At 44.1% G+C, this 17,053-nt stretch overlaps 1 protein-coding gene across 2 annotated transcripts in view; it reads right to left on the bottom strand.

The window, feature by feature from the left end:
* The window catches only part of RELL1 (RELT like 1), a 57,107-nt gene that overhangs the window by 7,810 nt on the left and 32,244 nt on the right, over positions 1–17,053 (bottom strand). The window contains exons 4-6 of one of the 2 annotated variants that reach the window (XM_073646219.1): positions 7,696–7,866; positions 7,336–7,411; positions 4,264–4,503 (exon numbers count right to left, since the gene is read on the bottom strand). In XM_073646219.1, coding sequence (XP_073502320.1) covers positions 4,264–4,503; positions 7,336–7,411; positions 7,696–7,866 — 487 coding nt within the window. The remainder of the gene's footprint in view (positions 1–4,263; positions 4,504–7,335; positions 7,412–7,695; positions 7,867–17,053) is intronic. The other variant, XM_073646226.1, reaches the window with a different exon arrangement.

Here is a 17,053-nt window from a genome sequence, read left to right as displayed (position 1 = left end):
TCTTCCACGCTGCCCTGGTGCGGTGGCAGGGGGTAATAGTGGTGGGGTTCATGTCAGCGCCAGCTGCCATGAAGCCCAGGTTAGTAATGATGGGCGTCTATAAGACACCCCTATTACTAACCTACAAAGTGTTAAAAAGAAAAAACACACTACACCCAGAAAAAAATAATTTATTTGAAATAAACCACACCATTTTATTTAATTCTTAGTTTACTAAAAAAAAATAGTTACCTGTCCACGTTCCTGCGCTGATCTCCCATGCACAGCTGTCACATCTGGAGATGGTGACAGCTGTGCATGGCTGCTGTAAGCTCACGCTGCCGGGAACACGTCCGCTCCCGGCAGCGGGAGCCACTGACTGAGGTCACCGGAGTGCATTCAGTCAGCGCAGCTCCGGAGACCTCCTTTACGGCACTGCTGTACCGTGGGAATTTCTCACGGTACAGCGGGGCCGTAAAGGAGCTAACCGGAGCAGCGCTGCCTGAACTCCGGTGAACCCGCTCATGCAATGATGGAGCTGCTTTACGGCCCCGTCATTCTAGCGGCGGCAGCGGTTCAGAGCGGTCACGTTCTATGTGGCTGCTCTGAACTGGAGATCTTTGTGGGACACTCGTGGACTACTACGGAGGGGTAAGGATAAGGTTGTGGTTTATTATTTTATATTTTATTACAGGAGATCGATGGCTTCGGGGAATTAGGTGTCTAGGTGAGTATAGGTGTAGTTTTTTATTTTTTACTTTATTTTAGGTGGCGATCGGCGGGGACAGGTAATGTATGAACTAATTTCTTTTAGGTAACCACTGGCCACCAATGACATGTATTTAACATTTATTGGGGACACAGTAGGGCAATTTATATAGCAGGATCAGGCTGATGGGAACTACTGCTCCCATCGAGCTGATCCTGCTGGCACGAGTGGACGGAGGACAGACATAGGCCGATGGGAGTAGTAGTGTCACATCGGCCTATGTCTGCCTGCACGCACACACCCGCAGACATCGCACAGACACCGCACACATCGCACAGACACCGCACACACCCCCAGACATCGCACAGACACCGCGCACACATCGCACAGACACCGCGCACAACCGCAGACATAGCACAGACACCCCACACACACCAATCATGACGGGTCTGGGAGGTGAGGCTGACCTGTGCGACCGTGGGAAAGTTCATGTGAGTTCATGCAGTCAAGTATGAACTCACATGAACCCTCTGAGGGCACCGCGGCGACTTCAAATGAACAGCTGATCGGCATCACCTGATACCTCAGCTGTTCATTTGAAATATCCGGCGGGAAAGCGCAGCACAGAACGGGAAAGCCGGCGGTGAAGTCTTTTCACTGCCGGCTTCCCCGCCCGGGTCCTTCGCTCCCCGCTCCTTGGTGCTGTGCTCCCCGCCCGGTCCTAACTTACGATCGGGATGGGAGGTGGCGAGGGGAGCGGAGGATCGGGGTGGGAGGCTGCGGGGAAGCAGTATGGGGCTGTGTGATTGTTTAAAAGCTGGCGGCTTTTTACCGCCCGCCGGCTTTTAAACAATCAGGAGAATTCTCTCACGCTGGGATGGCATTCTGATGACAGGCTGGATCTCAGCTGAGCGCTGCCATCCAGCTTGTCATCCTTCAGAGACACTGCAGAGCGCAGGCATTATGGGAACTTCCGATTCCGGTATTCGATATTGTAAAAGTATCGGAATTAAGTATCGGAATTCCGATACCGCGAATATCGGCCGATACCCGATATTTCAGTATCGGAATGCTCAACACTACTCATAGGCATAAGGCAAAAGTAAGACACAGACGCAGAATGAATCATATGGATGTATTACCTGCAGCTCAATGTGCATTATTAATTACATTTTTCTGAAGTTACATTTTGCAAATAAAACAATGAACATCTCAAAGCTTTTACAACTTTATCTTTTACTTTGTTTTAATCCATTTCCAATTTTAAAAACGTTTGACATTAATCAAGACATTATTTATTTTTAACATTCAGAAGCAGTGAACCTATTGTTAGTCCTGCTCTTGTTACAATTGTATCCAGTGTAGGCAATGTTTACCCTGGACTCCAGACTGATACATTGTAGCGAACCATCAGCGGGCTTTCTGCATTACCTGGCGATGTATGCAACGTAGACTATTGACTAGACTGGATAGAATTACATCCATTGCAATCAAAGTTAGTCACATCCCCCATTGCAAATTAGGTTTATTAGCAAAATTTACAGACTCTGCCGTTTACAATAAACCCAAAAAAATAATAATGAGAACAGCTCAGTACAACGAATATAACAAGAAAATCCTTCAAATTAATCACAAAATGACGCTTTTAATAACTCCTGTCGTCTCAGAATTATCCCCCCCTTTTTGATAAGAGTCTTTAGTATTTAGTAACACAAGTCTGGCTGTAATAACCTGCTGCATACATGATGTATAGCCAGACACCAGCTTCTGGCTGTAATAACCTGCTGCATACATGATGTATAGCCAGACACCGGCTTCTGGCTGTAATAACCTGCTGCATACATGATGTATAGCCAGACACCGGCTTCTGGCTGTAATAACCTGCTGCATACATGATGTATAGCCAGACACCAGCTTCTGGCTGTAATAACCTGCTGCATACATGATGTATAACCAGACACCGGCTTCTGGCTGTAATAACCTGCTGCATACATGATGTATAACCAGACACCGGCTTCTGGCAGTGTTCCTGAGGAATCTTAGCCCATTTCTCAAGGGCAATGGCTTCCAGCTCACTAATATTGCTCGGTCACAGACTGCTCCAAAAGGATAAGAGACTATTGCCTTGTGCAAACAAGCACAAGGATGCAAAAAAGGTAGAAAAGGCAATAAAATGTTCCTAAAGATACAGATGTAAGCAGAGTTCACAAGTTCTAGGAACACTGACTACACTACCTGGACACAGCAGAAAGTGGAAGCTGTTAACTGCACCAGATTCCTGAAAAGACCAGTGTCAAAAACCTTCGAGTGACTGCAAAAGACCTTCAGCAAGATTTGGTGGCAGCAGGCACTGAGGTTTCAGTTTGCACAGTAAGGCACATACTAAATATTGTCTCAATGACCGAACTCCAAGACATCACCTCTAGTGACACAAAAGCACAAGAAATGTCAGCTCCAATATACTCAAATATAAAAAAAGCTGCAGAAGTTTTGGGATTTTGTTATGTGGAGTGATGAATCCAAACTGGAACTTTAGTCCCATGGATCAGAGATATTGCTGAAGGTGGGAGAATAAAGCATACATAACAAGAACACCCTGTCTACAGTGAGGCATGGCGGCGGCTCAGTCACGCCTTCAGGGAAGCATGGCGGCGGCTCAGTCACGCCTTCAGGGAAGCATGGCGGCGGCTCAGTCACGCCTTCAGGGAAGCATGGCGGCGGCTCAGTCACGCCTTCAGGGAAGCATGGCGGCGGCTCAGTCACGCCTACAGGGAAGCATGGCGGCGGCTCAGTCACGCCTACAGGGAAGCATGGCGGCGGCTCAGTCACGCCTACAGGGAAGCATGGCGGCGGCTCAGTCACGCCTACAGGGAAGCATGGCGGCGGCTCAGTCACGCCTACAGGGAAGCATGGCGGCGGCTCAGTCACGCCTACAGGGAAGCATGGCGGCGGCTCAGTCACGCCTTCAGGGAAGCATGGCGGCGGCTCAGTCACGCCTTCAGGGAAGCATGGCGGCGGCTCAGTCACGCCTTCAGGGAAGCATGGCGGCGGCTCAGTCACGCCTACAGGGAAGCATGGCGGCGGCTCAGTCACGCCTACAGGGAAGCATGGCGGCGGCTCAGTCACGCCTACAGGGAAGCATGGCGGCGGCTCAGTCACGCCTACAGGGAAGCATGGCGGCGGCTCAGTCATGCCTACAGTGAAGCATGGCAGCAGCTCAGTCATGCCTACAGTGAAGCATGGCGGCAGCTCAGTCATGGCTACAGTGAAGCTTTGTAGTCACATGCAAATTAGTCTAAAAATGCACTGGGAGGGGTCAACGCACACTGAATTTACATGTGGTTTCAAATCTTAATTTCCCAGCGCTGGCACCTGGGATCACTACAGATCAGATATCTTTATAAATGTCCTAGGACCCATGCAGCCATATTGCTGTTCTCTGTAGAGAATCCTCCTGTCAGATTCCCTTTAAGAGCACTATAAATTGGACGCTATATGGCAAATATATGACTGATGTTTAATAGACAGATCTATTATGTAGAAACACACAGAAATACTGATTATGGAGATATTACCTTCCTACAGAAAGGACGGTGACGGCTCCTTGCCTGGCCTTCTTCGATTCTTTCTGCTTCAGTGGTGACCTGATCATGTTCCAGCGTTTGTTGCTGCATCGACTGCAGACGTGTTTCTCAGCCACTCCCCCAATGGTATGTAGATGGTTCCCACGACACGAGTGCTTGGATGGAGTCCCATCAGGAGAGGACGGACTGATCGGAGATGTGGGGCTCACAGGAGTGTTTGGGGTGGTTGGGCTGAAAGAAAATGAGATAATCGGTATACAAGGAAGAATGGCCAGACCCAAAACCCTGAGTATTTACCTAAGTAACCCTGGACCAGGATATTAGGGAACCAATGTAATGAAATCATTATAGGCGAGAAGTGGCAGAGCTCCAGCGTTGATACCTGGAGATAATCCAAGGATAGTGCCGCAATTAGTGGTAGGGCTGTGGAGCCCATTTTGATGGGAGTCGGTATAGAATGGACCGACTCCGAAAATATATAATAACTTGGGTACAGTAGTTCAATGCAGTTTGTGGGCAATATTTTTTCATAAGAATTTGGGAAAGTTATGAGATGTCCTATAAATGTCTGTCCTATTCCTGATCTGAGGGTCTAGACTTTTAGCTGAGATGAATCTGTGCTACAGTAAATTTATCTCTTAAACATGAGCCGTGTATGAGGGAGTTGTGGAGTCGGAGTTTTGACTTACAGACTCCACAGCCCTGAATAGTTGTAGTGTTTTGTTTTTTCACTTTTTCATTTGAAAAAAATGCTGCAGGTCTCAAATTCTTTCCAGGTTGGGAGGGGGGGGGGGGACATAAGATTTCTGATATCTCAGCTTTTTTTTTTGTTTGTTTTGTTTTTTTAAATTAAAAAGCAGCTTTTAATTTGAAAAATAAAAAAAATAAAAATTTGCAGCAAAATTACACCACAAAAATGCAGCATGTGCACACAGCCTAAGAGCTGAAATGTCTCTTCTAGGAATCGCCCTCTTCTGGGCCAGTATGATTTTTTTTGTTTTTTGCACTATCCTGGTCCCATTACTAATGTTATAGAGCAGCATTAGTTTATCAATTTTACATCACTAGTAAGATCATTTTAATCAGAGACCGTTCTGTTAATGGGGGTTATATTGGAGGTCCAGTATTAAATCCTGTGCAGCACAGGAGTAGAACAATATTTCACCAATTCTGTAAAAGCAGATGGTTTGTAAGAAAAAGCCCACAGGGAAAAGTGCTGAAGATCTACTCATTTTACCCCACACTGCTCATAGACCCTGATTGAATAAATCAACGTCCAAACCTCCAATGACACTGAATGGTCTCATTATTTCCAAAACCATCCACTAGGAGGCAGACTTTATCTTTCATTTTCTGACTATGTATCCAAGGCACAGAATGGCTGCTGTTTAACCTCTTAGATGTTGCAGATTTGCTGATGATGATGTTATGGCAGCTGGGGGCTACTGAAGCCCCTGCCATTGCCATTTTTGCACTACTGTGCTATAAGAAAGGCTTTATAAGAGATTGATAGTACGCTGCAACGCAAATCTAAGGCAGTGTACTATGCAAGCGACCAAGTAAGCAGGGCCCTCACTGCTTTTAATATCCGAGTTATGCTTATTTGGTAATGTCTTTTTGTCTGTTTAAGCCCCCCCCTAAAATTGTAAAGTGCTGCGGAATAAGTTGGCGCTATAAAAATAAAAATTATTATTAAGTAACCACAGGGGTTTTTTTTTCATCATTTAACAGGTGACAATGGGTTGTGATGCCGGCCGGAGGTCTGCTGAAGTCACCCATGCCCATCATGACTCATGTGCAAGCCAGTCTGTAGCTGGCATTCACAGGACACCAGGATTGTGGCTATACACAGCAGTACTGTACAGTAGACAAATGCAGGTTTAAGTCCCCTAAAGGGACTAAAATACAGTGAAAAAAAATGTTTTTGAAAATAAAATACACATGTATTGAAGAAAGATAAATAAAAAAAATACACACATTTTGTATCGCTGCATTTATAAAAGCCCAATCTATCAAAATATAAAAATAAATTAACCCGACTGATAAATGGCATAATGAGAAAAAAAAATCAAAAAGCAATAATTTTTTTTTTTTGCCGCTGCAACATAATGAAATAACAGCTGATCTCGTGAAATGAATGCATTATATAAGCGAGTAAAATAAATAAATCTAGACATTACATCTTTCCCAAAAATGGTATCAATAAAAACGTCAGCTCAGGGCGCAAAAAAACAAAAAAATTGTCATCCAGTCCCAGATGCCAAAAATTCACAATGTTACAAGTGTCAGAAAATAGCATCAATTTACATTTTCTTATTTGTTTATTTTATTTTTTTTTTAATTTTACCGAAAAAAAGTTACCACTTAAAAAAACAAAAAATGCATGTTTGGTATATCTGTGTAATCCGTGCTGACCTGGGGAATCATACTGACAGGTCAGTTGTACCGTACAGTAAACAAGACAAAAAAAAAAGCCAGGCAGTTACACCAAGTCCTTTCTAGGAGGATGCCAGGCAGTTACACCATGTCCTTTCTAGAAGGATGCCAGGCAGTTACACCATGTCCTTTCTAGAAGGATGCCAGGCAGTTACACCATGTCCTTTCTAGAAGGATGCCAGGCAGTTACACCATGTCCTTTCTAGAAGGATGCCAGGCAGTTACACCATGTCCTTTCTAGAAGGATGCCAGGCAGTTACACCATGTCCTTTCTAGAAGGATGCCAGGCAGTTACACCATGTCCTTTCCAGAAGGATGCCAGGCAGTTACACCATTGTCCTTTCTAGTAGGATGCTAGGCAGTTACACCATTGTACTTTCTAGCAGGATGCCAGGCAGTTACACCATTGTCCTTTCTAGAAGGATGCTAGGCAGTTACACCATTGTCCTTTCTAGCAGGATGCCAGGCAGTTACACAGCTCACCACTCCCCCATACTCTGGTGCCAGCATGGTTGGAGTCTTTGAAGGCTACTACTTTAAAATGTATGGGCATCTTACAGATAAGTAGAAATATTTCCATCACAATTGCACAACTGTGATCTATAAATTGATTAGTGAAGATCTTACCTTTCTGGATCAAACAGGCTGTTATCTCCCACCCCGGATGTGTCTGCGACCATGGCTTTCAGGACGTCAGCATTTGCTGCAGAGACAAATGAACTGATGTTATAAAATGACACCTCAATAAATGCACACCCCTATAGGGGCGATCTACTTACTGAATACATGCCCATACCATGCAGAGTCCACAGAGGAGCAGACCACAGTGCTACATACATAAGCGCCAGCACAAACACCAATGGTCAGCGGCACGGCCAGGAATATGGTAAATGTGGCTTCTACGCTCCGCACAAGGGGAGAAGCTCCAAAAACAGATTATGGATTGCTGGAAATACAATGAAGTGCTTTACACATGCATGGACTCACCAGCATGGCAGTAGCATAAGATTATAAGAAGTCCTTCGCTCAGGTGGATGTATGAGTACATGCGACCAGCACTTCTAGGTGACTGAGGTGTGAGGTACAGGTCTGAGTCCTCGGCTTCTAAAGCCAACAAGATGTCAACTGGATGCCCGACTGTCAGGGAAAGCGAAACCCCTAGGAGTGTAGATAGAAGAGTCACTGCCCCTTCACTGACAGTATGTCGACAGGCGATAGGTGCAGTGACACTAATTAGGAGAGGAGCAATGCGATTCCTGCTGCCTGGGCCCAGCATACAGTCGGGCCCTCACTCCTGCACCCAGTGCCTTTGTTGCTTACTAGGTGATTCAAGAAGGACTGACACATGCCAGAGGTGCCCAGGATACGGCAGGGCAGAATACAGGAGACATTGCACCTCTAAAACACAGGACATGTACTGCCACTTCCTATCCGGCTCAGATTATACCAGAATACACCGTGCACCATGTTGGAGACATTTGCTCACTGAGCAGCCCTCAGTTGCTCACGCTCACTGACAAAACCTATTCACTATAGCTTCATCTATACAACCCCAATGACTCGAGTGCATTAATGGGTTAAGCTTTATGAACAATGCCTAGTATTTGTTTCCAGGAGACCTTGAGGGGGCATTTACTTTGACAAACAATAGACAATCAATGTCTAAGTAAAGGCCCCGTCACACATAACGAGATCGCTAGCGAGATCGCTAATGAGTCACGATTTTGGTGACGCAATAGCGATCTCGCTAGCGATCTCGTTATGTCTGACAGGTAGCAACAATCAGGCCCCTGCTGTGAGATCGCTGATCGTTACAAAGCTTCCTGGACCATTCCTGGGTCGTTGCGCTCCCGCTGGGCAGTGTGCATCGCTGTATTTGACACCTTATCAACGACCTCGTTAGCGATTCAGAACTGAGACATGTAGGCGTGCATAAATTGGACTTTTCTGCGCTCCTCGTCCCCGATTGGTGGTCACTAATGCGTCCTTGTTTTTTCAGATCCCACCAGCGTTCTCCGGCTGTGACTCCACTTTGAAGAAATCAGGCATCTTTAGCGAGGTAGGTATTGTTTGGGGTCTCAAATGAGTTTTCATTTTTAATGGAGACACAGTAGAGATCCCATCTGACCGGAGACGCAGTGTTAAACCAAGGCCACCCAATCTGAATGCAGTAGCGTCCACCAACTGGAGATGAGGGGGCGCGGAAAAGCAATTTTATGCACGTCTTTGTGACACAGTACAGTCCCTATCAAGGTGTGGATCGTTGAAATAGCTACTGTGTGAAAGCGTCCCAATAACCGCCGAGATCGTTGGTTAGATCGCTGGGGTGGCCGAGATCATTGGAAAGTTCTGCATGTTTGACAGCTCCCCAGTGATCCCAAAACCGTGACGCAATAACGATCTCGCTAGCAATCTCGTTATGTGTGACAGGGCCTTAACATACCAAAAGTTAATGACTGACATGTTCTAATGCAAACTTCCACCAATAATGACCGCCCTGGGAGCTTTACCCAGTAACAACAGGCACAAATGGATGAAAGCTTATAGGATATGAATGAGGAACAGGTAGAGCAACCAGAAGAGAACCTGGGATATATATATAACCAGGGGAGGAGTCCTGAGGAGATAATTTGCATATTCCCACTGCATTTTGGGGTAAGTGAAGAGTCTCCGCGAGCTCAAAGAACACTGGATTTTGGCTGTTGGAGCTGAAAAGAGGACATCGGTAAACCAGGGGAGGAGTCCTGAGGAGATAATTTGCATATTCCCACTGCATTTTGGGGTAAGTGAAGAGTCTCCGCGAGCTCAAAGAACACTGGATTTTGGCTGTTGGAGCTGAAAAGAGGACATCGGTAAACATTTTGAAGTTTTTTTTTTTTTTAAGCTTTTTTCACTGTTTTCAGAACATTAACAATAAGAACATGGAAGAGTCCAGGAGCCATTTGGTGAGCTGCATATCCTGCTACATGTTCACAGACTTGCCAGTGGAAAAGCCAAACTTCACATGCCAGAAATGCAAGCTTGTGTCCCTGTTGGAGGAAAAGTTGCGAAATCTAGAAGAGAGGTTAACTACCTTGAAAATCATTAAGGAAGGTGAAGAGTTCTTAGACAGAGCAGAATTATCTCTTCATGATTCAGAAAGAGAAGAAATTCGAACTGCACCTGACGAAACAGAGGAATGGAAGCATGTGACCCACAGAAGCAGGAGGATCGAGAGGCAGTCAGCACCCATACTGCTCAGGAACCAGTACCAGGCTCTCACACAGGAGAACCATGAAGAAATACAGCAAGATAAGACTTTGCCAGCAATGAATAACCTTGTAAGCCCTCAGAATCCTCCTGGATGGAGAAAGAAGAATGTTGTGAAGAAAAAACGGAGAGTGGTGGTCATGGGGGATTCCCTGTTAAGAGGAACAGAGGCCGCTATCTGCAGACCAGACATAGCACATTTCTCTTGAGGTTGTCTTCCAGGAGCAAAAATTAAAGATGTGTCTGACAGGATATCAAGACTCTTCAGACCTACAGATCACTACCCATTCCTGCTAATACATGTGGGGACAAATGACACCGCAAGAAAGGACCTGGAAACCATCTGCAGTGACTTTGAAGACTTAGGCAAGAAAGTGAAAGAATTGGGAGCGCAGGTGGTCTTCTCATCCATCCTCCCAGTGGATGGCCATGGAACAATGAGGTGGAATAAGATTCTACAGGTGAACAACTGGCTACGTCGATGGTGCCGTCAACAAGGATTTGGATTTCTGGATCACGGAATGAATTACCTATACGATGGACTACTTGCTAGAGATGGGGTGCACCTTACGAAGACTGGAAAACATGTATTTGGAAGTCGCCTTGCTACACTCATCAGAAGAGCTTTAAACTAGAACAATGTGGGAAGGGAAGCAAAAGGCCAGAAAAAGCCATACAGCTGACAAATACTATTGAGATCTCTGCTACTGGAAGTGGAAAAGAAGAACAAAGACAAAAAAATCTAAATAATAAAAATATGGGAGGAAGAGAAACCAATCACAAACTAAAATGTTTTTATACAAATGCACAAAGCATGGGCAACAAACAAGGAGAATTGGAACTACTAATGCAGGAAAAGGAATATGATGTCATTGGAATCACTGAAACTTGGTGGGACGATACACATGATTGGAATAAAAGGCTAAAAGGATAAAACTTATTTGCAAGAAACAGACTTGATAAACGAGGAGGAGGTGTTGCATTGTATGTTAGAAAAGCGTATATCTGCACAGAGATTGAAGCTTCAGAGACTGGGAGTTCTGTGGAAACTGTTTGGGTAAGAATACAAGGAGAGAACAATGGAAAGGACACCATTGTAGGCATTTACTACAGGCCACCTGGGCAAGCTGAAGATATGGATGAACTCTTTATGTATCAAATGACCAAGTTCTCCAAAAAATGACGTAGTGGTCATGGGAGATTTCAACTATCCAGACATTTGTTGGGAATCTCTCTCAAGTAAAACTAACAGGTCAAGCAAATTCTTATCCTCTCTTGCTGACAACTTTATCTTCCAAAAGGTAGGGGAGAAAACAAGGGGATCTGCTACTTTGGATCTAATCCTTATAAAACAGGGAGGAAATGGTTGAGGAGGTAAAGGTGGCTGGGACCCTAGGAGGCAGCGATCATGCTATTATAGAATTTTGGATAACTAGAGGAGGAAGACATGTGAAGACTCAAACTTCAAGGTTAGATTTTAGAAAGGCAGATTTTAAGAGACTCAGAAAGAGAATAGGAGGGATCCAATGGCTGGATGTCCTTAAGGACAAAAATGTCCAGGAGGGATGGGAAATTTTTAAAAATGAGATTCTCAAAGCACAATCGTTAACAATCCCGAAAAGTAGGAAGAATGGGAAGCATTTAAGGAAACCAGGATGGATGAACACAGAACTTAAACACATGCTAAAAAGAAAGAAAGAAATGTTTATTAAATGGAAAGAGGGAGGCATATCTAAAGAAGATTATAATGCAGTCTGCAGATCCTGCAGGGCACGTATCAGGTTAGCTAAAGCTGACAATGAATTAAGGCTTGCAAGAGATGTCAAAAGCAATAAAAAAGGATTTTGGGGGTATGTCAAAAGTAAAAGAAAAGTCAAAGATGCTATAGGATTTTTACAGGATGAAAATGGAGAAATGGTAAGAGAGGATGTTGAGAAGGCCGAACTTTTTAATTCCTATTTTGCATCTGTTTTCTCTCAGAAAGAAAATGTAACATCAGCTGATCTTCACTGTCCTTTTAAAGGAATAGAGGAATCCAAGTTATCAGTAAACAGAAAGATTGTGAGGGAATATTTAGCTAACATAAATGAGTTCAAGTCTCCAGGTCCAGATGAATTACACCCCAGAGTACTGAAGGAGATTGTAGAAGAAATTTTAGAACCACTCTCCATAATCTTTGAAAATTCTTGGAGAACAGGAGAAGTCCCAGAAGACTGGAGAAGAGCAAATGTTGTTCCTATCTTCAAAAAGGGGAAGAAGGTGGACCCAGGGAACTATAGGCCGGTGAGTCTGACTTCTATACCAGGAAAGATCTTTGAACAAATTATTAAACAACATGTATGTAAGTACATGGATAAGAATGAAGTGATTAACCAGAGTCAGCATGGGTTTGTAACTAACAAGTCATGTCAGACTAACTTAATTTCCTTCTATGACAGAATCACTGACTGGGTGGATCAGGGAAATGCTGTAGATATAGTATATCTTGACTTCAGCAAAGCATTTGACAAAGTATCTCACACCATCCTTATTGAAAAAATGACCAAGTATGCAATGGACCAGGCAACTGTTAGGTGGATTCATAACTGGCTTAGTGATCGGACTCAAAGGGTGGTTGTAAATGGCTTCACATCCAGCTGGATGAATGTCTCAAGTGGGGTACCACAGGGCTCCGTCCTGGGACCTGTATTGTTCAACATCTTTATCAATGATTTAGATGAAGGAATTGAGGGTAAACTGATTAAATTTGCTGATGACACAAAGCTAGGAGGGATAGCTAATACTAGAGAAGAGAGAGAGAGGATTCAAAAAGACCTAAATAAACTGGAGCAGTGGGCAGCAACCAACAGAATGGTTTTTAACAGGGAAAAATGCAAAGTACTACATCTGGGCAATAAAAATGAAAAAAGCATATACAGAATGGGAGGAATAGAGCTAAGCAACAGTACATGTGAAAAAGACTTAGGTATACTAATAGATCATAGACTGAACATGAGTCAACAGTGTGATGCAGCAGCAAAAAAGGCAAATACAATTCTGGGATGTATTAACAGAAGCATACAGTCTAGATCACGTGAAGTCATTATCGGTCTTTACTCCTCTTTGGTCAGACCTCATCTGGAATACTGTGTACAGTTTTGGGCACCACATTTTAAAAAAGACATAGACAAACTGGAGCAAGTTCAGAGAAGAGCGACCAGAATGGTGACTGGTCTGCAAACCATGTCCTATGAGGAACGGTTGCAGGATTTGGGAATGTTTAGCTTGCAAAAAAGAAGACTGAGAGGAGACTTAATAGCGGTCTACAAATATGTCAAGGGCTGTCACATTGTAGAAGGATCATCTTTATTCTCATTTGCACAAGGAAAGACTAGAAGCAATGGGATGAAACTAAATGGGAGGAGACACAGATTAGATATTAGAAAAAACTTTTTGACAGTTAGGGTGATTAATGAGTGGAACAGGCTGCCACGAGAGGTGGTGAGTTCCCCTTCAATGGACGTCTTCAAACAGAGGCTGGACAGACATCTGTCTGAGATGATCTAGTGAATCCTGCTTTGAGCAGGGGGTTGGACCAGATGACCCAGGAGGTCCCTTCCAACTCTACCATTCTATGATTCTATATGGAATATTAACAGCAGAAATCAAACAAAACAATGGTGACAATGCGTGCAAGGAACAACTGTGTGCATTGTATGCTTGTGAGTGCAGTGACTGTATACTAGTAAGTATGGCATAATGTATGAAAAATAATTTAAAATGTTTTGATATTTTCCATCTCTAAACACTAGGGGGAGCAGATGCTGCAATTTGCCATGAAAACCTAGTGCACTGCTAGCTCGCATTATGACTGCAGTAAAAGTGGGCGGGAACTGACCACAATATTATACAAATTCCACATGTGCTTCAGTAGGGTGCCCAGCAAGGGAGTCACAAAAACACTGAACTTCAGGAGGGCAAAGTTTGATCAGCTAAGAGATGCCCTTCACCTTATAGACTGGGATAGTATCTTTAGTAATAGGAGCACGGATAGAAAATGGGACATTTTCAAAACAGTCCTACATAGTCACTGTAGAAGGTACATACCTTATGGGAATAAAAGGGCTAGGAATAGGAGGAAGCCAATGTGGCTAAATAAGGAAGTCAAGAGGGCAATGAAAAACAAAAAAAGGGCTTTCGGTAAACTTAAACAAGAAGGCAGCGAGGAAGCGCTAATATCTTATAGAGAAAAAAACAAAATCTGTAAGAAACAAATAAGAATAGCAAAAGAGGAGACAGAGAGACTAATTGCCAAGGAAAGTTAAACGAATCCCAAACTGTTCTTTAACTATATAAACAGTAAAAGGATTAAAACTGATGGAGTTGGCCCATTGAAAAATAACCTGGGTAAAATCATAGAGGGCGATGAGGGTAAAGCAAACCTACTCAATAGCTTCTTCTCCACTGTTTTCACAAAAGAAAACAATTTATCGGAGGAAATGCAGAGTGATAAAGTAAACCCTCCGCTAAATATCACCCACCTAACCCAGGAGGAAGTCCAGAAACGCCTAAATAATATCAAAATAGACAAGTCACCAGGCCCAGATGACATACACCCCCGGGTACTAAAAGAATTAAGTAATGTGATAGACAGACCGCTGTATGTTATATTCAAGCACTCTTTATGGACAGGGACTGCCCCACTAGACTGGCGCCAAGCAAATGTGGTACCAATACTCAAAAAGGGGTCTAAAAGTGACCCTGGGAACTATAGACCAGTAAGCTTAACGTCTGTTGTGGGTAAATTGTTTGAAGGATTTCTTAGAGATGCTATTGTAGAATATCTTAATGATAATAACTGTCTAACTCCATATCAACATGGATTCATGAGGGATCGCTCCTGCCAAACAAACCCGATCGCCTTCTACGAGGAGGTGAGCTCACAGCTGGACCGGGCAGAGTCAGTGGATGTTGTATACCTTGACTTCTCCAAAGCTTTTGATACCGTGCCACACAAAAGGTTGGTATATAAAATGAGAATGCTTGGTCTGGGGGATAATGTGTGCAAGTGGGTAAATAGCTGGCTGAGTGATAGAAAGCAGAGGGTGGTTATCAATGGAGTAAGCTCAGGGGGTGTCAGGGTTACTAGCGGGGTGCCTCAAGGGTCTGTCTTGGGCCCTATATTATTTAATATATTTATTAATGATCTAGTGGAAGGGTTGCATAGTAAAATAGCAATATTTGCAGATGATACTAAACTTTGTAAAGTAGTTAATACAGATGAGGATAGGGCACAGCTACAGGAGGATTTAGATAAATTGGGGAGTTGGGCCAAAAAATGGCAAATGGGGTTCAATGCCGATAAATGTAAGATCATGCACATGGGAAAGAAAAACAGCAGTCACCCATACATATTAAATGGGAAACCGTTGGGGAAATCTGACATGGAGAAGGACCTGGGCGTCTTGGTTAATAGCAAATTAAATTGGAGTGCCCAGTGTCAGGCAGCAGCTGCGAAGGCAAATAGAGTCATGGCATGCATCAGAAGAGGAATAGGGGCATATGATGAGAACATTGTTCTTCCTCTGTATAAAGCGCTGGTAAGGCCGCACTTAGAATATTGTGCACAGTTCTGGGCTCCGGTGCTCAGGAAAGACATATTGGAGCTAGAGAGGGTACAAAGGAGGGCAACTAAGGTAATAAAGGGAATGGAGGGACTAGAATACCCAAAGAGGTTGTCAAAATTAGGCCTATTTACGTTGGAAAAGAGAAGGCTTAGGGGAGACCTCATAAACATGTATAAATACATCAGGGGGCAGTACAGAGATCTCTCCCATGACCTGTTTATACCAAGGATGGTGACAAAGACGAGGGGGCACACTATGCGTCTGGAGGAAAGGAGGTTCCTGCACCAGCATAGAAGGGGATTCTTTACGGTCAGAGCCGTGAGACTCTGGAACTCTCTGGGAGAGGAAGTGGTGATGTCCAACTCACTTAATGAGTTCAAGAGAGGCCTGGATGCCTTTCTTGAGAACAATAAAATTACATCTTATGCTTAGTTAATTAATCCAGGGATTTAATCTGACTGCCAGATTGGTGTCGGGAAGTGAATTTTTCCTCAATGATGTAAATTGGCCTATACCGCATGTTTTTTTGTTTTTTTTTGCCTTCCCCTGGATCAACGCTGCGGAATAGCTGCAGTGCACAAGAAATAGGCTGAACTGGATGGACGCTTGTCTTTTTTCGGCCTTATAAACTATGTAACTATGTAACTGTTCACGTGTGTGATGTCACTACTCCCCGCCTCTTCTGTTCAGGATCACAGTGCAGAGACATTTTGTTGGTGACTGCAAAGTGATACAGACATGAGGACAGTGTCACCGAGGATGGCCAGCAGCACCGATTCTGTTAGTTGGTGCTGCGCTGTTCCCTGTGTGACACATGATAGGATTAGATACATCCCCTTTAAATGTATGCATAGAGCGACTGTATGCACTGTAAATCCACCATCTGAGAATCCCTTCAGTGCTGGGCATTTTAGTACTTCCCTGTAACTGACAGAGGCAATACAATACAGCTCTTGCTTAGTAACTCAGCTTTCCATGAATTAGTACTGGCATGCCAATCAAGAACTGATTAAATGGCACTGACCAGCAAGCCCTACTACACTGGGCATTACACGCCAGGTTCTGAGAGTCATTACCTATTAATTAATGGGGTTTTCCAGTACTATGATACTGATGAATATCGGCTCGGTGGGGGACAGACACCCGGCCCCCCCCACACACTGATCAGCTGTTACCAGACCCGGTAGTGACTGCATGTAAACAGTAAATGGAGTGGAGCAATACAGCACCATACACCGTGTAGTGGCTGCTGCAGGGTACTGCAGATCAACTCCTATTGAAGTGACTTGGAAGCGGCCACTACACAGTGTATGGAGTTGAGCAGATCTGTACAATGCCTGCATCCAGAGCAGGTAACAGCTGAGCGGTGGGGTAGTCAGGTGTAAGCCCCCCACCGATCTGACATTGATGACCCATCCTAAGTTAAGGTCATCAATATCAAAATATGGGGAAACCTTTTTAAGAACAGATACCTTAAGGATAGTAGGATG

Source organism: Phyllobates terribilis, unplaced genomic scaffold, assembly GCF_046119375.1.
Source record: "Phyllobates terribilis strain yellow unplaced genomic scaffold, ASM4611937v1 Scaffold_1__5_contigs__length_1240528914, whole genome shotgun sequence".
NCBI classification, from domain to species: Eukaryota; Metazoa; Chordata; class Amphibia; order Anura; family Dendrobatidae; genus Phyllobates; species Phyllobates terribilis.
The sequence above is the reverse complement of the archived record's forward strand: the minus strand, read 5'-3'. Positions and strand labels throughout refer to the sequence as shown.